Source organism: Melanostigma gelatinosum (assembly GCF_949748355.1).
Source record: "Melanostigma gelatinosum genome assembly, chromosome: 17".
NCBI classification, from domain to species: Eukaryota; Metazoa; Chordata; class Actinopteri; order Perciformes; family Zoarcidae; genus Melanostigma; species Melanostigma gelatinosum.
Genome location: NC_136650.1, coordinates 14287151 through 14309883, shown reverse-complemented (window position 1 = coordinate 14309883; position 22733 = coordinate 14287151). Strand labels below are relative to the sequence as shown.

Genomic DNA, 22733 nt, shown 5'->3' with positions numbered 1-22733 from the left:
GGTGATTTATTGAATTGAATAACTTCTGTTGTCCTCTGGGGTCAAAAAGACCCCGCAGCACAAATGGTGCAATGGGGCAAATTGTCAGACCATACTGCTTTCTAAAACATCTTTGGTTTTGGATGTTTGATGTGTGGGGTCAAGCAATGATTATGACAACAATAAAAAACGATACTGCACAGGAGGCTTGTGAGCTCAAACAGGGGACACGGACAGAGAAACACAAGAAAACCAGCCTGAGGCACTCCCCAAGACCAGAATGAAACTAAACAAGTACTCTATTCCATCAAAGGTCTTCTCAGCATCAAGTGATATGATGAGACCATGTGCTTTATGAATGTTTGTATGTTGAAGGCAACCTTATTTTATAAACTTCAGAGGATGTCTGCACTGTTGGTGTGATATCAGTGGTCACATGCACTTGGTCAACACTTTCCCTTGTACACATCTACACAGTATCTGAACATACGCCAAAGAAAGACAACAAGCTCATCCAGAGATGTCACATAAAACCTATCATTTATTAATTTCAGTCAAATGTTGACATAGTAAAACGCTGCTTTAGAAAAGACATGTGGCTTCAGCTGTCAGAAGGTTGAGGGGACACGAGGGGACACGTATTGCTTTGTGACTGACCAATTATTCATTTACAACTGATAAATAATAACATACCAAACATGGGCATATATTTACACAACAATATTACAATAGTACAAAGCCTTCAATGTGTCCTATCTTGCATTGTGAACTTTGTGTTTTTTGTTTTAACATGCAAACAGGTTTTAAACAACAGTGCTTTAAAAAAACGTAACTTTACAGTCATGACTACGGCCGATAAAACACTAAATACACCTTCCTGTTGGTTTCCTGTCCGCTCCAGCATCTGACTCCAGAGGAAAGAGAAGAAAAACAGAACTACAAGTACTTTTACATTCCAGCATTGCAGCTTCAAACCACAGACTTGTCTTCTCAAGAATGAACCGACACATTGTTGAACCTCTGAACATGGCACATGACCTTTTGTCACCTCAAAAATACATAAATAAACAATATATTACAATAAATAAGTAATATAGCACAATTATACTGCTCTTTAAACATAATGAGCAGAGGTGTATTTGTGCATGTGTGCGTCATGTACAGGTTAATAGTAAAAATGACTACCACAAGGCCTTTGTATGACACTGAATATCAACAGACCATGGCTCTGACTCATCAGCTCGAGCAGCCAAAGAGTCACTGACTTGGTTTCACAGAAAGCATCTTCAAAATGAGACGATGCACCTTACAAGCAATGAAACAACTTGTTGCCCAAGTCAACACACTCGGGGGTTTTGCTGCAGTCCAGCCTCACTTGGTCTGGTATCATCGATGGTGGCTACTGTTAGCAAAATGTAGACGTACAGCAAAAGTTACATAGTCTCCCTTTAAAGAGGGAAATCCACCATTTTTTTCAATGAATGTTTTTCTTATAATCTTCAATGTGGATTGTGAAATATTTGTGGATATGAGTAACTCCTGGAGGGAAACAATCGCCGAGATTCACATGTAACACTTAATCCTACATCCACATAAAATCAAATACTTAAATGACCCAAGTAAGCTTTCAATGTATTTATCAATTTGGTTGAACATAACAGTGTCCACAAAACTGGCTCCACGTTCATGGTCAGAGCTTCAGATGTGTTGGTGGCAACAGGTTAGAGTCTGTTTTTACAGCACAGTGACAAAGCTGCTCATAACACACTGATTATATTTAGAAGTGAGTCTTGAGATCATCTCTGATCTTTTTCTTTTAAATGGTCCCAACGATGTTTTTGGCGCTAAAGCTGTTTGGGAGATCCCGGTCGTCCATTTGATTCATTATGCTCTGCAGAAGAAAGCCGCTATATGTGCTCTGAAAGGCTTCGTGTTGAAACTGTGACATTTCTACTGCATTGCACTTATAACTATCCAAACAATGCAGGACATGCACTGCTACACAACATTCAGGATTTAGCTTGCCTTTGGATGTTTCCTCCTACTCAGCAGAAATGTACCACTGAAGAGACTGGCTGTGCACGAACATATACAGGACAAAATAACACAAACAGGGTCTGCCAGATGGGATGTTGTGGTTTTAGAGGGAGCGTCTTCTTTCCTGGTGACTACAGACTGGTCCCTCAGTCATGTGAATAACAAATAGATGTGTTTACACGTGTCATGGCAATGTCAATGGGAAGCTGTTTTGAGGATCTGTTTGGGTCAGAAAGGATGTTAAGAGTGAAATATTTGGGCCAACCAAAGCTGTAAAACTCCGAAGAGACAGTCTTACTATAACGGCCTGTGCCCTTGTGCTTCCATTATTCTGTCCACACCCTGTGTTGGTTTTGACAGACGGTTTACACAAGACCACTTCTGAATGATATTTTCAGTCAGTAAGAATGACCATGAATCTCCTCATGAACATGATTTTCGTAAATGAAGCTATGTCTTCACAAAGGTCTGTGGTGCTTAACTTATCTGTTGATAAGAAAAGACAAATAGCTCTGTGATGAGGCTGTGTTTCCATAGCAACATCACAGACCCTGAAATCAGTCGTCATAATGTCAGAAAGCATCTCTGCGAGCAGTCTGATCTGTTTGACATGATCACAGATCAGACGTGACCCCAGGGCTCAATCAAGGATCTCAAATCCTGTGGTTAAAAACAAACAAACACAGACTGCTAAACAAACCAAGAGATCTACAGTACATCTATGCTGCAGGACTCAGTGTGACATTTGGCACTGAAAAATATATAGGTCCATATTATATGTCATGTAAAATGATCCTTATCGGTTCACACAAAAACATCATAGAGAAGAGTGCATGAGGAGCGTCAACCAGGACTCTAAAACGTAAAGGAGAACCAAAAACCAGTCACTATTTATCAACAGTTTATGAACTCTGGCACGTTCAGGAGAGCTCGAGCGTTTCCAACAGCACAGTCAGTCAATCAAAAACCTCCCACACGGCCTCCTTCACATGCCAGACACTGTCGACGTCGCACCCTTTGTCACTCACCGATGCTGCACATTTGTTTCGGTACAAAGCCTCAGTGAGAAAAGGTTAAAACACGTGGGTATGTTAAAGTGTTGAACTGCTTCGGCCCTGGTTGCTGCTTGCTTTACATAATATGCTACGAACACAATAACCAGAAAAAAGCACCACGTCATACACCTAAATAACTATGGCATGTGTCCTGGATGTGTGCATGCATCACGAGGCAGGTGTTTGATATGCAGATGAAATTATGTGAGACCAGTGATGGGGCAGATGGCGGCCATCAGGTAAAAAACACATCGAACTCCTCTACAGATTGTTGTGTGTCTGTAACTGATGAAGAGGCAGTCAAGTCCTTGTTGGCCTCCAGGGGGGGGGGGGGGGGGGGTGGACGAGACTTAAAAGACAGAAATAAAGAAACATTCCACCTGCTAAACAGGCCCATAAATAAACAAAAGCTTATCACAATAACAAAACTATTCAGTCCAATAGACACTGTACAAACTAATTACAGCCTCCTTTTCTCGCCGTCCCAGTTTGGCACTCTCCGCCTCGCTGCTGCATCTCTTCACGAAGCGTGTACGGACTTAAATCATTTGACCATATATCTTTTATAAACACAGGATAAGTGTTGTGAAGCCTTTAGAGAACAGGCAGAGTGCAGCTCTGTCTTCATGGTGATGGCACCTTATTGTCCACTTGGCACGCCGGCTGGTGGTGTGACTTTGTTGGAGTGTGTGTGTGTCGTCAGTGTGTGGACTTCTCCATGTCACACGTCCTCGGTGCAAGTATTTTCCACTGTGTCCAGTGTGTTTTGTGCGTCTACGAGGGTATGTGTGTGTCTGTCTTTAAGCACGTGGCTCGAGCTTGTGTGACAGCTCGAATAGCGTCTGTTGATTGTCGATAATGTGCAGGTAATGAACGCTCGCCCTCACCTCCGCACTGTCGACCCCGATTACCTCGTTGCCTGAGAGACCGACACAAAACACGCACATTAGTCACACAAAAGAGTTTTCAATGCTGGAGAACACACACATTCGGGTACAAACACAGCCTGTGTTGTGGCCATTTAAAGAGAGTAAAAGAAAAGTCTGGAAATGGTTGCTTAGAAACTGTAAGAGGGAACTGAGTGGTACAGGTGCAGTGCACTAGCTCAGCGTCAGGCGCCGCCAGATTCCTCACAATGAATGGATCCGAGCATCAATACTTCACAAGAGGGAGGAGCCTGTACAGCATCGTGTAGGTCAGCCTTTCTTATAATTTGCAACAGAATTCACTCAGAAGGGAGAAGACTCACCCGGCTGGTCGCTTTGGCAGTGGCGAATCATTCTCACTGTGTCTGCGATCATATGCTGTCGGATTAGGAGAAGACATGTTGCATCAGTGCAATACCAAACAGTCACAATCTAATATTTACTGCACCATAGCACTTACTATAAAGGCTATAAGGATTATTTTCATCACTGATTCATCTGCTGATTATTTTCTCAATTAATCGCTCGGTCTATAAAATGTCTAAACATGATGACGTCCATCCCAGTTTCCCAAAATCAAAGGCGATGTCTTTATTAAAGATAGTTCGATCACAATTTTGACAATCGCTTCACTCATCTAATTTCAATAATCTTTTTTAATCATTTTAATATGTGGCCTTGTCTGTGTGACACTCAAACACTGACTCAACTTACCAGCTTCTCAAAGTTGACCAGGTTGTTGTGGAAGGTCTTATTTCCCTCGTGGATGAATGTGATATCTAAGAGCAGAGGACAAGTGTTTTATCATTGGTTCTTTCAACAAAAGCAATTAAGTGTGTGTGTGTGTGTGTGTGTGTGTGTGTGTGTGTGTGTGTGTGTGTGTGTGTGTGTGTGTGTGTGTGTGTGTGTGTGTGTGTGTGTGTGTGTGGAGGGCTTAGAGATAATACCTTTCAGGAGAAGAGGCATGAAAGGGATCTTGGGAGGCTTCATCTTCTTGAAGGCTTCCCTATAGGCTTTGTGGTTCAGAGATGGATCCTGAAGAAAGATGAGGGGAAGACGACCGAGGAGAGAAAACAGAATGAAAGGAAAGCATTGGAGAAGGAGAAGAGATTATCAACAAACAAACAAAAAGAGGAATGTGTTTCTAGCTTTGCATCTATTTCCATCTCTGTCGATGAAAGTCTCACCGTGATGAGCTCCAACTCTGAGAAAAGCTTCTTGAACTTCCCCGGACATTTCTGAAAGGAAGGCGTTTGGTCAGAATCCAGTTTTAAACACTTATACATATACAAATAAATACACTAAACGCAGCAGCACAAACTCTTACCTCCCAGGTTTGGTTGAGTCGGCTGACAGATGCTGTGTTCAAGCCCATGATGATGGCAAATGCAGAATTCAAATTTCTTTGGGCTTTACAACTACAGACACACACAAAGAATTAAAGAATTAAAACAAATACATCACAGTGCATAGAAATCTTAATGTGTTTGACACATGCACTTTTATCTGTGCATATTTCTGAGAAGGTGCATCTGTGTGGCCTTACTGAGCTGCGATCTTGATGAACTTCTTGAGCAGCTGTACTCTCTTGTTGAGCGACACACACATGAGCACCTCGGACATGACCCACTGCTGGACCTCGTTACAGCGCTGGAGCAGCACTGAGAGCGCCGCCGTGTGGCCGGTACCAGGAACACGGCTGAGGGTGTAGTAAGCCAGCTCTTGCTGCATGTGGAGGGAGGGAGGGAGAGTGTGAGTGAACGACATCAAGCATTTTAGAGAAATGCCCCAAAAAACTGCTGATCCCATTTCCAGAGCCCAAGGTGACATCTTGTCTGACCAATAGTCAAAAACTCCCCCAGAAAAATCAATTTACAATCATAAGAAACAAAGAAAATAAGCATTTGAGAATGTAAAAACATTGCCTAGACTTCCTAAATATACTGTAACATCCACATAACAGTGTAAGATGCAGCCTGCGTCTCTTCATCTGTGCTCTGCTTCAGCATTTTCACAAAAAATATTCAGACTTTCTGTACTCGTGAGCCAGCAAGTCTTGCAAAGCATTTGCATCTTTAATGCTTATGTTCCAGCAATCTCTGCCATGAATATGAATTAACTATAAATGATGTGCACACACCACATGCATATATTTGAGTGTGTGTGTGTGCGTGTGTGTGTGTATATATATACACCTCGTGGATGGATTTGAAGAGGCTCCAGTCCAGGTGTGTGAGAGCAGCTGCCACATCCCAGGTGTTAATACCGAGGAGTCGCACCGGCCTCCTGCTTAGCTCAGCACTATCCGTTAAAGGAGGCTGCACACACAATGGAAAGTTAAGCTAGCACATAGAAAGACACACAAATACAGTACATACAGTGCACACACACACAGCAACAATATGTCCCCTTCATAATAACCTACAGGACAATGAGCCTGTAGGGAAAGAAACAATATAGCACAGAGCCATTAGAGCAAGTGCGTCCTGCCTGTATACAAGCAGCACTGAAAGCTGAGAGGGGAGCGGTGATTCCTCCAGCACAATTCTTCTTTACAGCTCTGGTTACAGGTCACAGTAACTAAAATTCAGCATTTGTGAGCCTGCCAATAGTCTATTGTCAGGCTAATGGTCTATTATAGACCATTAACTCAGCAAACAATAAGCAAACTATGTATTGCCGACCAGCGGGACAGTAAATAGTTCAAATGTAGAGCATCTACTGGTTTGTTAACGACAGGCTACTAAATATACCTATCCCAAAAAAAGCTAAATCCCTTGAACTGCAGTTCCTAAAATGCCCAATACTGCAAAAACTATTTAAGAATAAACAGCCGAAGCTCCACTGTGAAAAACATGCCTTTACAAAATAACACTTCGCCGTGATACAGCACTGTCCAATCCTGCTGTCACGGTTGGGCAACAACTAAATAATTGCGGCTCACACCTTTTCTCTCCTATTGAATCAGAGTTAAAAACAATCACCTGGCCTCAGTCTTTCCGGCTTGCTTATAATGCATGACTCATCGTAACACTGTGAAAACATGTCAGTTGGGGATTTAGAATATTCATGTTCATGCCTGACTTAGCCAGAAGAAGACAATATCAGAGGAGCAGCTAATGTCCAAATAATCACATATTTGAGAGGTCGTGGTTTGCTTTAAACCTGCAATCTGCATCTTTAGCCTCTATGAATGCTTATGAAACATGGAGGTGTTGCAGAAAGACAAAAGCACAAACAACAGAGTATTTACATACCAGAATCTCAGTGAGATCCCTGCGACAGGCCACAAGCTTTCCCTGTGGGGTCATAGACTCTGAATACGCACAGTCACTGGGCTGTAACACCCTCCGCTCTGCAGAGGAGAGATGATGATAACAATTTAAAGCCGAGGGTGTAGGACAGTGATTCCCAACACGGTGGTACTTGCACCCCAGTACTTTTTGTACTTTTGCAGTTGCCAAGGAGTACGTGGAAGGATTGTAGCTCAACTAATAAAAGAAAGCTAAGTAGTGGATACATGATTAAACTAGATAGCTAAAAGTAATGAACAAATAGTTAATTCTAATTAAAAGTAACTTAATAACGGTTGAAATAGTTAAACGTATTGGATAAATGGTTAATAGAAATAGCTAATTGTAATGGTTGAAATAACTAAAGGTCATGTAGAAATAGTTTTAATAGACAGGGGTAAAAAGATACAGTTTCTGCCACCCCAAGGTACGTATGCAAACTTGACCAAACCGACCAAAACTATTTCATGCATTTCTTTGCGTGTTTGTGTGCGTACCTCCAGTGTGCGTCGCCACAGCAAGCACCATGTCTTCTTCTGCTCTGTCCACCTTCAGAGCCACAATTCTTAGCAGCTCGTGGGCCTCCAGTGAGGGGTGTGCGTGGACACTCAGGTAGGAGTCAGCGCTCACATGCACGCAACAAATGACTGAAAGACATGTAGAAAATGGTCGGAGGTCAGTGAGTGTACTGTTCATATGCTGTAAACACTGTAAAAGGCTAAAACAGAGACACTGAAATACTGCAAAGTTAATTTTTGTCAAGTACTAAAGCAAAAAAAAACAACAAGAAAACACGCTGTATTCAAGCAATTTTCATGTGCACAGTGAAATTAAAACTCACAGTCTGACATTATGCATAATTGTGAACAGTCACGGGCATTGTGTTTTGTGTACGAGTGTGTGTCTATTACTCACCCTCTCTAGTGTCAGTCGCTGGACTTCTGAGTTGCAAAGAGTTTTCCTTCAAACTCGACTGCTGATACATTTGTTTACTCTGACAGAGAGCAGAAAAAACACGGAGATGTATAATACTGCAATTACACTTCACCAAGTATAGCGATGCGCTGATAACATCTGTATCAACACCTACACAGCTCAGATTGAATCATTACAGTACAGGGCAGAGTCAAGCAGCATGGCTGGAGTAAATATTCCCTCTAATCCACCCCCTCTCTCTCTGGCTTACCTTTTGGCTTGGAGGACAGTCATCGACGGTGCTACAAGACAGAAATAAGCACAACGGTGAGGAGGGATGCGGGTAGGCATGGAAAAACAAAAACGCACACACACACACAGTGACAGGCAGTCATATTCAATACAGAGAACAAAGTACTTGTGCAGAGACAAACACACTTACTGTCTGCGACGCAGAAGTTTCTGGAACTCCTTCAGGTCTTTCTCCAGTGTGGGGAACTCATACAGGTCTTCTAAAACACACCTGTACAAGGTCTAACAGAGAGAGGGAGAGGAAAACAATCATGTTGACACTCTTTTGGGGGTTTGATGGTGAAATATGTTTGTTTGATCCATCAGGAAGGCTCCTAACTGGCAGAAGGAAATAGCATTGAAACACTTTTGTCTTTGGTTGTTCTCCAAAGGTTCAGTCTCAAACATTTGTATCATATTAGAATTATTAATGGCTAAAAAAAGGAAAAGAATAAGGAAAATGTGTTTGTAATTTAGGTGGAGCAACCTTCTAACCCTACCAGTCCTAATGAATTTCATAGAGTGCCCACACTAACACGGCTGTTACTGAATCAAGGACAAGGAGGCAAAGATAATGGCATGGCGTCAACACCCGAGTCTGTGCAGCTCATTTACTGAATGCCATCAAGAGTAAATGCTGCTGCGTAGGTTAGTGTCATCAGACAAAAGCTCTACCTTGTACTTAATGGGTGACTAGGCACGCTGTGTGTCTGTGTGTGCAGGACAGAGAATAAGTAAGCAGCATGAAAGCCCAGGAGGCAGTGACAGTGAAAACTTGCGAGCATCCACACACACACACACACACACACACACACACACACACACACGTCTCCAAACACCTGCTTATCGCCGTCATTGACCGACCGTAGCCTCCCATCCCAATTCCCCTCTCATTCCTCTGTTACTAGGCAACTACCACCTGGGTTACACACTCCATATGAGATTATTATAACCATGCCAACCCTTGCACTTTGGTTTCCGTGGCAACCCAGCACCGAGCGACGTAGCCGCCAGGTTACGGAGGGACAAGTGATTGGTGAGTGTGTGCGCTTGCTGTGGGTGAGTACACGTGTGATGGTGTTGTGTGTGTGTTTCTCTTTCAGTGTCACGGTTGTCACAGGTATTCAAAAATCCAATTCAGCCAAACATGTGAGAATACAGCAGGAACACAGTTGATACAAGATGCATTTGTATTTCTACGTTCCCACTTTTCAGTTTCTCCTTCTGTGCGGCTACATGTCTTCCCTCTACTACTCTCTCTCACTCTCTCTCTCTCTCTGTCGGGAGAAAGGTGATAGTAAAATTAGACGAATAATCTGTGCATGTGTGTTTTCATGCCCATGACGTTCTGTGTAGATAGATTATGTATTTCATACATACAATTAATGGTAGAATAATTAACTTTTTGCTAATTAGTTACTTGTTGTTAGATATGTGAGTCATTCTACTGGTTATCTTGTATTACACTCTGAAAGAAAAACCAACAGCCATATATTATGATGATAGCCCTTTTTCCTCATATGACACACTGTGAAGGTGCCTGTATTCTGTTACTGTCTTATTAGTTTGTTTTGTCAGAAGGATGAAATAAAAAAACATCAAGTCTGTTCTCCTGTGGGAGAAAGAGCTGAAACACATTTCACAGGAGATGCAGCAAAACAAAAGGATCAGACAAAAACACACACACACTCTTCAGCTCTCTGTCTCTCTCCACAGAATGCTTGATGTCCTGTCATCAGAAAGATAACCCCATAGAAGAACAGGAGACACAGAGACGAATGAAGATGAATGAGGCTTTTTATGTTGAGTGTGAAAGGCCACCACAGGATCAAACTCATTATAGTGAAAAGAAAGCAAACGGATGTGGTGATGAAGGCGAGCAGTGCCGTACCTTCATGAAGCTCCTGACGTGCTCCTCTTCCTTCAGGAAGTCCTTGTCGAGCCGGCTCCAGTGGGAGACCAGCTGCAGTACTTTACGCTTCCTGAAGAGGGCGTCTTTGCCCTCCTCCTGGCCCCTGCAGCGGGCGCTGCTATAGGTGAGAGCGGTCAAGGACACAACGAAGAACAGTGTGGAGCAGTCTGAAAGCATGTGTGTGTGAGTATGTTTGCCAGTAAGGATATTGTCCTAGCAGAGCCTGACAGAGGTCATTGGTGGACATGAACACCAGGTAGGTCAACAGGAAGTCATCCAGCAGTGTTTCTGAAACAAAGGAAACACACCATCAGTCACTTCCAAGGCCTTGCAGAATCAAAATGTGAAAACACACACAAAAGTATGTTTTAGTTTCTCCCTTTGTCCCTCTCTTCACCTCTGATTCCTTCAGTCTACGTGGATGAATGCAGACTAATCAATGTGTCCTCTATGTGTCTGCCACATTACACATTTGAAGCAGTGACAATAAATAATGGATCAACAATGGATCAAATAGCTATGTTTAATTTGAACGGGGCTGCTGATGGACAGCGGAGCATTTAGCAGCTAAAGAGCCAGATATTTCCCTCAGGAGTTGGTAGAAACAAAGATCGGGGCTAAAAGAAAATTGGACTTACTTTCATCACACATAATGAATGTCAATGCTGCTCTGTGTCTGTTGGATGTGGAAATATGCAAATCTTTGCAAACACATTCGCCATATCAACCTAAAAAGATGATGTGTATTTTATGGCGACACCACTCCATCAAGTAAAACGTCTGACATATTTAGCATCTTTGCAGACTTTGGGATCTCCACTGAAGTCAAAATAAGGTTCAGTGGGTTTCACCAAAATTCAGTTGCACAGCATGAGTTTGGAATTGAGGTTAAATGTTATTTAGTTATTGTGCCAAACAATGTTTTCCATCTACACCCACACAGTCATGAAGAAGAAGATTATCAGAGTTTTTTTATATTTAAGTTTTAATAAATTACTATTAGACCTATAAGATGCTTTCCCTAAAAAATATTAGCTTTGATTGTTGACTACTTTGTCAAAAATATATAACAGAAAAATACTTTAGAAAGAAGCAAAGCAATTATTTCTCAATTTCACAACAACTTCAAAAACTACACAAATTCATCAGTGTAGAGCGAGCAAATGGGCAAGATGGCAAGTGTGTGTGTGTGTGTGTGTGTGTGTGTGTGTGTGTGTGTGTGCGAGAGAAACTCAGCAGGTGTTCAATGGGTAAGAACCGAATATAAACAGCCCTCGTGGCAGATGGGTAATGAGCCATTGTTGGTGTGAGGTAGCTGTGATGTGTGTGCATGTGTGTGTGTGTGTGTGGTGTCAAACTCTTTTCTCTGGGCAAATGTGTGACCCAAATATGGCTCCGCCGGGCAGATAGCAAAGAAATCAATTATAGAAGACTGAACGAAGGCTGCGGCATTAATATTTGATCAACTGTCTTTTCTTTAGAAATAAAATTTAAAAATCAACTTTTTTCAAGAACATTTTTCAGGCAGGCTTGACTGAGTCAAGCCTTTTGACTCACTTTCTGTAGAGCTCCTTGTTGACCGTCTCTCTCTCTCTCGCTACTACTCTCAGCTCTCTGTGATGATAAATATCCATTTTTATCTTCAACATATGCCCTCTGCGTATGCCCGCTGGCACGCACAAAGTCAAACACACACACACACACACAGAGCACCCTGATGAATAACTCATTCAGTTCTGACCTTGGGGTCTTTATCTCTTGTGAGAGAGAAAGGAAAAAGAGAGAAAATGTGTGTGTGCTGAGCTCATCGTGGTTATCTGCTGCTGTGTTTTTTGTTGTGTGTGTTTTTTACGTGCATGGGGAGGAGTGGTTGGGGTAATCACTCTCTCTCTCTCTCTCTGTGTGTGGAAGCATGTTCGAGCCTGTTCAACATGCTGCGCTAAGCCCACTAAAACGGCACACTGATGCTCAGTACCACCCCAGAGGGCCTACACACACACACACACACACACACACACACACACACACACACACACACACACACACACACACACACACACACACACACACACTAGCGCGCGCACACCCTCATGCTTATTCAGTGCACATATACCAAACGATTGACACACAGATACAGAGACAAAGACAGCCAAACATGCACATACACTCTTGATCTACATCCCTGCTTAGAAAAAAAATCCTTAGAAAAAAAATGAAAAGTGCAGTGAATAAATATCAGGCGGTTCTCCAACACAAAGACCATTTCAGTTCCCTCTCTCCCGCTCTCTCTCCCTCCCTCCTTCCTTTGCTTCCTGCAATTCAGTGAGATGGCTCCCTGTGGACTGCTGGGAACTGGTGGTGCTGAGGAGTTGATACATAAAGACGCCTTGTCTTAAAACGGTGAGAGCAGGTTTGTATAAAATACAGGTTGGGACCCAGATGTCTCTGTGTGATGAAGGTATTACTTTACTGGCCATGGGCTGCATGGTGATGGTTCATTTTGATGATCCAGGGGACAAAGATGTCAAGATTCATTGACTAATGCAAGAAATCAGTTGTATTTTTTTCTTTTTACCTGAGCAGGAATGATTTTACTTTAACAGCATGAAAAGGACAAAAACCTAAACCAACTCACATCACTATTACAATCAAACAATCCCAAAACAATGAGCTGATTAACAATCAGTTGTACGGTTGTATGCCTCCACCAGCCTGTCAAGTTGCAGTGTACATCCTTGTCTGTCCAAAAATGTCATCACTTCATTATTTAATCCTAATAGACATTTGTGGGAAATTGTCACTATGGCCATGAATGTGTTTTGTGAAAATAATAAACATTTATGAATGAATGAATGAATGAAATGTATTTATAGAGCACTTTTCACAGACATAACATCACAAAGTGCTTAACAGAGCAGACATTTAAAAGCATAAAAAACACAATGTGACCCTAGCGTCAATAAATTACATACACAGAGAAAAATAAAAAATTGATAAAAAAAAAAAAAAAAAAACATATTTTAAGAGCAGGTCTAGGACATGGGTTTTTACTCAAACGCCAGCCTAAAAAGGTGGGTTTTGAGCTGTTTTTTTAAAGTATTCACAGAATCTGCGAGGCGTAGAGTTGCAGGCAGAGTTTATAAAACTGAAAATAATTAGTTGCAGTCCTACTTTAATGTAGTCCTTGTGCTAACTCGCTGCTAAAAAACAAATGACAAAACGTTTCGAGACAACTGCTGCACTGTCAAAGCACCCAGTAGCTATAAGGTGGACTGATTGTGAAAATGACATATGACAGGTAACAGCCCACTGGAATTGTTTGCAGCAGAAATGCCTACAGCCCCTCGAGGGAATCGTTTCACAGACTCATTCGAGCATTTAACCTCTTGAATGTTCCTCATATTTACAGATGTATAGGCAATGACTTGGCTGAATGAATACACACACACACACGCACACACACACAGACAGCACGATCAAGGGGAAGTGCATACCTCCCAGGTTTGAACCCACTGTGTGGAAAATGAAAGAGATGGAGAAAAGTCCAGGCTGGGCTGTGTTGAAACTTGTTGTGTGGCAATGAAAATGAAATCCCATGGAATGAGAGGGCGGGGAGTTCGTTTGTTTTAAACAGACCTTGAGACCAACAACCGGGACAAATACCACGGCTTCTTTATTTATATGACCAAACTTTCCACGAACTATTGTTTTACTATTATATTTTCTATGTGTTCCTATCTTTTTATGGAGATACACACACATTGTCCGTACAGTCGCCCTCTCAGACATGTGTACGCGTGCGTTCACATGTGTTGACAAACTCACCGCTCTCCCTGCTCTCTTGCGTCCCTCTTTGGTCGTCCAACCGCAGGTCACTCAGCAGATGCTCCAAGATCTTGAGCGGTGTCCCCGACACCACCACATACCTGTAGGAGGAAGAGTTGCAACAATCTTCCTCACTAGAGCACCAAGAACGACCACTTCCACTCCTCCATCCTCCCTCCCTCCCTTCCTCCGCATCGTCATCATCGATGTAGGGAAAATGGGGAACGTCAAATGTACAGATATCATCATCATCATCATCGTCATCCTCCTCGTCTTCATCATGGATGTCCTCCTCTGCCTCTGCAAGCGTAGCTAGCTCGGTAGACATCTTCATATCTAAACACTTCCAGATGATCCGCCCTCATCTAAACCCTGCATACCCAGGAGGGTGCTCTCCTGTGGGGTAAACTGCCTTCCAGTCAGCTAAGAGCTCCGGAGATTAAAACCCTCCCTCAGCTTGTAGCCTTCGGAGGGGACTGATTGCTACTGAAGATGCTGAACACTGTATACACGCAGACATACCCATACACCCACTTAACCTGCCTGTCACTGACACTCCCTGCATTGTGCCTTAGGTCTTGGCACAGGCTGGCCCCAAAAAACACACAAACACAGACACTGTACAAAGAAACGTACTTTGAGGAAAATACTTCGCACAAACACACACAAATGGTCCTAAATGCACACACTGATTTGTGGAAGGAAGTAAACCAGTCTGGGTGTCATCTTTGTTTCCCGTTCAGCTGAAAACAAAAAAGCCATTCTCTTCCTCGTGCTCTGTGCCAGTAGCTGAAGCATACATTATCTGTCGACATACACAGTGTTGACAGCACTGCTGATATTTTGCATGTACGCGCGAGAGTGTGTAGTTGCAACTTGACATCACAAAGTCTGAAAACTGAAAACAAGAGGGAGGAGTACTATGATTATGTTTTTGTTGCTACTGTTGGTTTGGAGGGCTCTTATTATGTCGGAGGAGGTACTGACCTCTTGTCGCAGTCCTCCTCTCTGGATCCGCCCCCCGACGACGTGGGTGAGGGACGGTCTGACGGCGACGTCACTGATGATGTCACTCTCCGCAACACCAACACATCCCGTCCTCTCTCCTTCAGACAAACCCTCCCCACCGCCTCCTGAGGGAGAACGAGAGAGAGAGAGAGAGAGAGAGAGAGAGAGAGAGAGAGAGAGAGAGAGAGAGAGAGAGAGAGAGACAAGGACAAAACTGTTGGAAGGTGATTTAAAAGGGAGTGAAGACATTGGATGTTTTTTCCAACAGTAGATGTTAGAAACTTTAATTTGTTGTACCCCAAACAGCGTTGACAAGTTTGAAGGTACAATATAGAGGATTCTGAAAATGAATATAGCAGCAAAGAACTGTTGTCCATGTAAAGACACAGTGGAGTCTATCTGAGCAGAGAATGAAGTCGCTCTCCCTCTGCGTGTGCTGTTACACAAGCGTTTCACGCATAGTTGACATAGCCGGGCCGGCCACGCTTGCTTTTAGTGCATGTTAGCGCATGTTAGCGCATGTTCGTGCATGTGAGCGTGCCCCACTGGGGCAAGCACCTAAAAGTACCTTTGCTGTTCAATACATGGCATACTATCTTGGTCACAATTCTATTATTATTAATATTATTCTTGAAGTTTAAGAGATCATAATAGGAAAAATAAATGTTGGTTTATGCGTTTGTGAAAAAAGAAAAGAAATCAGTAAATACATTGTATCGAACATTTTTGATATCGTCTGGGCCTCAAATATCCAACAGGCTCTGGTGTCCAGAGCCTTTCACTTAAGATTGAAAAGTTTCTCCTACACGCACACACATGCATCACACACCCAATCGCTCACCAGTCCACACATGTAGGCACCGATTCTGTTGCCAACATCACAGGCGAGTATTGCATTTCCTGCCTTCAGAAGCAATGCTATTGTGCAACAAATAACAATGGGGCCACCGAGCAATGGAGGCTGACACTCAAAATTATGTCCTGCTCCAAAAGTGAACAGCAACTTGATCTGTGACTGCGCACACACACACACACACACACACACACACACACACACACACACACACACACACACACACAGTAGAACAGAGCTCCAGATGGACAAAGGAGCACAATGAGAAACCGCCCGAGGAGAGGAGAGAAGGAGATCAAAGGAGGAGGACATGAGGAGCAGGAGGAGAGATAAAGAAGCGATGTCTCTCCTCCAGCTGCTCGCTGCAGTCTCTGTCGCAGCCAGAGAGGATCGAGCAGCAATCACAGCTGACACAGAGAGCTTTCTATGCAGGGCTGTCTGTCTGTCGCACTGGGTCTGCCTTTAATAAACACACTACAGATACATAACGTAAGACTCGTCATGCATCAACATTTCAATTCCACAATTACATTATATAGCTTGTGCCGACACAAACAAGCGACACGCAAACACACACATGCACGATCTGTATATCTGTGATCGTCTGATGAAAGGAGTTGTCTGATCTTGAGAGACAGCAGGTGAGGTCTTACTTGGGTCAGACAAAACAATGTGCCCAAAGTGCTCTCTCTGTGTGTGTGTGTGTGTGTGTGCTATAATACAGATGTTTAATGCACTAAGATCCCTGAATCCTCTCCCTCAGGGAAAAAAACAACTGGAGGTGTTGAACGCAGCACAACGTCTTGTTAAGAGCATCTTAAACTTTGGTAAGAAAACAGGAGCTTGTTGTGAAAAATAAAGCTATCTTCCACACCCAGGGCAGATTTAAGAATACGACGAAAGCTCTCAGAGACGTTTAGTTATATCAATATCCAGATTTATTATATCAAAGCAATAGATTCATTATCAACAAAGTTATTCAGCCAACACAATTAAACATGCATGGGCTCTAATGATTTTCCTCGCAGAGGTCCACCATAAGACACGCTTGAACACATCAGCGTGACCCTTAATATATGGGGTCCGCCCCCTGATACACATTGGCCAAAGTCAAAGATGCAAACGTAGCACGTTTGTACGTGTATTACGCTTGGAGTATTACACACTGACGGCATCTTCGTCCGTCAGTGTGTGTGAAATGTTGTCGACTGCGGGGGGGTGACTGGTTTAATACAGCCCGAGGCTGCTGGGCCTACTCTAAGCTGCCGGCCCTGCTCTTGTGACGCAGTTAAGCCAGTGATCTGCCAGTAATCTTCCACTGCTGCTCTCTCGCCCTACTGTCTCATATGAGTACTGCCTGAGTCACTATTAAAGCTAAGACTATTTAAGCTGCTATAAGCTACTGGTTATTAGAACTGCAAATAAGCTAGTGTTTAATTAAGCTGCATATAAACTAGTCGCTAATTAAAGCTATTCTATCCCTACTAATTGCAAACAGTAGAAGGTGTAACCTATTACACCTTAAAAGGAATATTTTCTCAACAAGCTTCATTTTAAAATGTCTTTCATTAACTTAAGACAAACCACTTTTCTGATTTTCACTGCATTATACACGTCATAATGTACAGAATACAAAAGACTAGCAGGGCTTCACAATGAACCCACCCGAGGACAATGTGTACTGCAACATGCTGAAATTAAATGTCCTCAAGAATTAGAAAAACAGAGATGCATACAGCTGATAAATGAGGCAGTGGCAGCTCATGTGAAGAGATCTGACACGGCAAGCAATTATATTACAATTTGGGCTGGCACCCAGACCGCGCCCCTAGTGGCCCAGATGTGACATCAAGATTATAAGAGTGGTCTAAAGGGGACATGCCATTAGACCACACCAGCCAGGGTTTAATATGAGCCCGGATCCTTTATCACGAGTCTTCTCCTTTATGTCATCTGACCTTTCCTGCCTCTCTACACCATCAACTATCCCCTAAAATACGATACAGTGCAGAAAATCATTCAGTAGCTAATTGTTGACACTCAACACCTTTTACTCCGAGGCCAAGAAAAACAACTTTGAGCCAAGAACGGAGGAAGGCAACACACATACACACACACATACACACACTGGAGATCAAAGGCCGTCCAGAGAATGCACCAAAACTAACGTAAAACACACACATTCTCACTCTGCAAACTGTATGTGCATTATCACATACACACACACACACACACACAAATAATCTGTAGGGTTGAGGGCAAACAGCAGCTCACAGGGTCAACATTAACTTAGCCTGAGAAAGAATGCAAGCCATGAAAAGTAAAAATATACAAAGAAGGCACTTGAGAGGAGGGGTCAGCAAGTTATGCAACACAGAAAGAGAGAGAAGAAGAAAAGAAAGCACGATGAAAGGCAAGAGACCGAGACAGAAAGTGAGAGACACGGCGGAGTGTTGGGAAAAGTGAGAAATACAAAAGCAGTGTGAGAGAGATGTTGTTTGAATCCAATGGGTTTCAGCCAAAAGGGCCGATATCCATCAGCTGGGAAGTCAATTAATTATCTTTAAGAACTGATTGATTTGTTTCTTTAGCCTCAGCCAACAATCAGGCTCAGGCTTTGGCTTAAAGACAAAACAAGTAAATGAAACTGTCCATTATGTGGTACAGCCTATAATGGTTTAAAACTATGGGGCACATGTTGAGTGGACTTAACCTCTAGAGACAGAACTTCAGGATGTCCAAACCCACTTCCAAACTGCTGTACGACAAAACTGTCGTGCTGCTAATGTACAAACCTCCATAACTGTCAGTTCTTGAGAACGTCACTTGTTCTCAGCTAACAGGTGTGTCTGTCCCTTTCCTTCCAGTTCTTCCCATCCCTTCCTTTAATTCAACCATCTCTACTTCCACCTCGTCTACACCCTTCCCTCCTCACTATCTCTCTTTCTCTCTCCATCTCTCTCTCTCTCTCTCTGAATGGTCCGACTTTATGCTCTAGAGGTTTGAGATTTGGGGAGAGGAAATAGAGACCATGAGGACAGGACATGCACTTGCTGTGCCCCTTACGGGTCATGAACTGCATACACATCTCACTCACTCACACACACACACACACACACACACACACACACACACACACACACACACACACACACACACACACACACACACACACACACACACACACACACACACACACACACACACACACTATTGTACAGAGGAAAAGTGGGCCTCACGGAAAGCCTAAAGGAAGCACTCTCTGTTCCCTTTGTGTTCCTGTGTGTGTGTGTGTTGATAGTGACCGTGGCGTATCTGTGTTGTGATAGCTCGGGGTCTGATTCCTGAAAATAATTGATAAGAATATGAAAACACAATGCTTTTCGGTCAGCAGCAGTAATCTCCACAACGATTAGAAAGTAACACAAGCAACCAGACAAGCCTCCCTGTGTGTGTGTGCGTGTGTGTGTGTGTGTGTGTGTGTGTGTGTGTGTGTGTGTGTGTGTGTGTGTGTGTGTGTGCGTGTGTGTGTGTGTGTGTGTGTGTGTGTGTGTGTGATGCATGCTGTGACTTTGTGTAATCCCATGCGCGGGTTGACCTCCTGTAAACTCTGATGGCTGAATCAAATGAGTACAAATGCAAAAGTCCGAAGTGACTAGAAGGCAGAGATGCACCCGGTGCACTGTACCGACACAGGACTTATATCTCTATGGAAACAGCCCACACCAGTTTGTCAGAGCATGTCTGTCATGGAAAAAAAAAGAAAGAAACCATGACAACCCAGTAAAAGGAGATTAGTCTTTGTGGTGAATCGAGCTCGTTGATTGGTTTTGGTTTCTGCCACATGTTGCTGCCCGAGCTGGACAATGAGCATGTTAAAATGATAACCACACATCCTCTGCTGAACAACATCATTCCTATGCACCCCGTAGATATTACTATGGTTCAGAGAAGAGCCTCTTCTTGAGCCCATCCGCCTGCTAGAACCATTTGATTCATGGTGTACATGTGTACAATTCACTTTTGCGATACGAATAAAAAATTTAAAAAACGATAGATGGATAAGATATTTTTTTGAAGTGCATCTTCTGTATCTATTATAGGTCATGTAAGGATTTCCTTGTTTACAAAGCAGTGACGCACAGTAGAGCCATCACAGTCATGACCACTCAGCACCTGCTGATGTTATTCCATACTTTCTAATGTTGTAAATATTTGCAAATATACTGTAATACTATACCTTTCATTTGCCTTCCCCTACTTCTGATTATATAATGCCAAATTAGTATTGGTGTGCGGAGGTGCACATGTAATCATCTTATCGCAGAGACATTTTCTTTTTAAGATAATTTTTGGAAACAGAAATGATAATTTGATGACAACCTGACGACTTCTGCAAGCTATGCTGATGCTGTTTCTATAAGAACAATATATAAGAAGCATCGATTTAATCTGACCTGAGAATCTCTCTTTAAATGAAGTTGAAGAAAACTCCTCACTCCACAACAATGTCACCTTTGAATCATTTGAATCAGCTTGTTCCAGTATTCTTTGAAATACTATAATATTATAATATAATATTATAATATTATAATATTAATATTCTGACAAAGGAAAAGTCTTATCCCCATAACTTCTATCCTTGTGTAACTTCCATCATTTTGAGAGGCCTTGAAATGACACTACATATATTCTTAAAGTAGGCAAATTGTTTTACAAATGAAAAGGCTCAGTGTGTGGTGTTTGATGAGAAGTCTAGTTGAACCCATTACTGCTTTAACAACACGATCAATATTTATCTGTAGTTTCAAACAGAAGCAATGCTGATAACATTTTAAATGTTTCTACTTTTTAATTGTACAAGCAACAAAAGTGGAATCATATGCACTCTGGTAAATCCCCACGGCTGGGTTTCAGTCGAACTCGCCACGCTGATGAGATACTATATATATATATATATATATATATATATATATATATATATATATATATATATATATGTGGTAGATTTCATCGGGATGTAGGGGGAAATCTGACTGCATTCGCTTCATTTCCTGCCCTCAGGTGCACTGTAGAGCAGGATTATACAGTACAACGCTTCTCTAACACCTGTGGCAGCCGGAGGGGCAACCTCAGAGGAGAAGTGGTAGAGGGACGATATTGCCTGACATGGAGGCGGAGCCCCCATGTCAGGGAGTGGAAAAGAGCGCCAAACCACCATCAGCCCAACAAGCAACACCTGAGGAGGAGAGACGAGGGAGCGACCACACCCTATCAGAGGAGGAGGAGGGGACTATAAAAGGGCCCCGGACACAGGAAACTAGGAGAGAGTAGGAGTGGAAGGAGACGGAGAAAAAGCAAACCCATTGGAGACAACTGCCTTACCCCTTGATCACCCTGGAACGTCTGACTACCCGCCCGGCTCCCGACCCCTGCCTGTACGACTACCCTGCTCCTGCCCGCGCCCTGGACCGTATGAGGAATACCCGTTGTGCACCGAACCGTGGAAGTGAACACCGACCATCCCTCTGGAAAGCGGACAGTGTATTGTTGAGTGTCTATCCTACCTCTATCCACTCTCTATATTCAGTAAAAACCTCACTTGCACCATTTATCTACCGACTGGTTGTGTTTATTGGTCCGTGTTGTCGTGAAAACCCCTTGCCACCCCGGGGGCTGTCACAATTTGGTGGAGAACGTGGGCACAGTCCGGTTCTGGCAACACTGACCGATAGACCGACCGACCCAGTAAGCATGGCCACCCCGGTGCCATTTCAAGAGCTGCTAGCGGGGCTAATCGCTAGCAACCAGGAAACCCAAAAACGCCACGAACAAGCCATGCAAGTACAAATGCAAATCCTCCAAGCACAGCAGCAACAACAATACCAACAGCAAGTACACATGGAGAAGTATATGGAGGTACAAACCGAACGCGCGGAGGCGATGCAAAGCGAAATCAAGGGCATGTTACAGACACAACAGGAGCAACGTACCGTGGAGAAAGCCAACCCAGCGCGCTTCCTTCTCAAGCAGACGGCAGCTGACGATGTTGAAGTGTTTTTTCAGATATTCCAGACAACGGCACTCCGGGAAAAATGGCCAGAAGAGCACTGGGCTGAGTTGATAGCCCCCTTTTTGATCAACGAAACGCAAGTAACGTATCAGGACTTAGAGCGCGCTGGAAAAGTTGACTTCCGGGTGTTGAAAGCGGAAGCGTTACAGCGATGCGGGGTCACGCTGTTAATAAAGGCACAACGATTTCATGAATGGACATATGACACCTCCCTTTCTCCGCGAGCCCAGATGCATGAGATCAAGAGGATTACGACGGCCTGGCTGCACGCAGAGCCAACCGAGGTGTCGCCCACCGATCGTGTCGTCATGGACAAATTCCTTAGATCCCTCCCGTATGAGGCAAAAAAATTGGCCGGCCAGAGAAACCCCCGCAACCTCGAGGAACTGGTAGAGATCATGGAGGGTTACCACGCAGCACAAGCGTTAGTGCGTGGGGGAAGAAACCCGAAAGTGGAGGGGTCCACCCGCAAAGAAAAGATGAGAACGGAGGAAACTACCTATGTGTCTCCCTCCTTTCCCCCAGGCTTTCCCCGACGTCGGCCGGCGTTTGGACCGGAAGAGAGG

At 43.4% G+C, this 22733-nt stretch overlaps 1 protein-coding gene across 1 annotated transcript in view; it reads right to left on the bottom strand.

Annotated features, from left to right (window-relative positions):
* Window positions 1-547: 547 nt before the first annotated feature.
* Window positions 548-22733, bottom strand: part of rapgef5a (Rap guanine nucleotide exchange factor (GEF) 5a) — a 48062-nt gene continuing 25876 nt past the window's right edge. Inside the window, exons 10-26 of the mRNA XM_079288750.1 lie at window positions 15221-15366; window positions 14234-14334; window positions 10606-10696; window positions 10388-10526; window positions 8648-8739; window positions 8477-8507; window positions 8206-8284; window positions 7788-7937; window positions 7255-7352; window positions 6193-6315; window positions 5544-5722; window positions 5325-5415; window positions 5185-5235; window positions 4945-5032; window positions 4712-4776; window positions 4321-4375; window positions 548-3990 (exon numbers count right to left, since the gene is read on the bottom strand). Of these exons, the coding sequence (XP_079144876.1) occupies window positions 3872-3990; window positions 4321-4375; window positions 4712-4776; window positions 4945-5032; window positions 5185-5235; window positions 5325-5415; window positions 5544-5722; window positions 6193-6315; window positions 7255-7352; window positions 7788-7937; window positions 8206-8284; window positions 8477-8507; window positions 8648-8739; window positions 10388-10526; window positions 10606-10696; window positions 14234-14334; window positions 15221-15366 (1698 nt within the window). The 3' untranslated portion in view covers window positions 548-3871. The remainder of the gene's footprint in view (window positions 3991-4320; window positions 4376-4711; window positions 4777-4944; window positions 5033-5184; window positions 5236-5324; window positions 5416-5543; window positions 5723-6192; window positions 6316-7254; window positions 7353-7787; window positions 7938-8205; window positions 8285-8476; window positions 8508-8647; window positions 8740-10387; window positions 10527-10605; window positions 10697-14233; window positions 14335-15220; window positions 15367-22733) is intronic.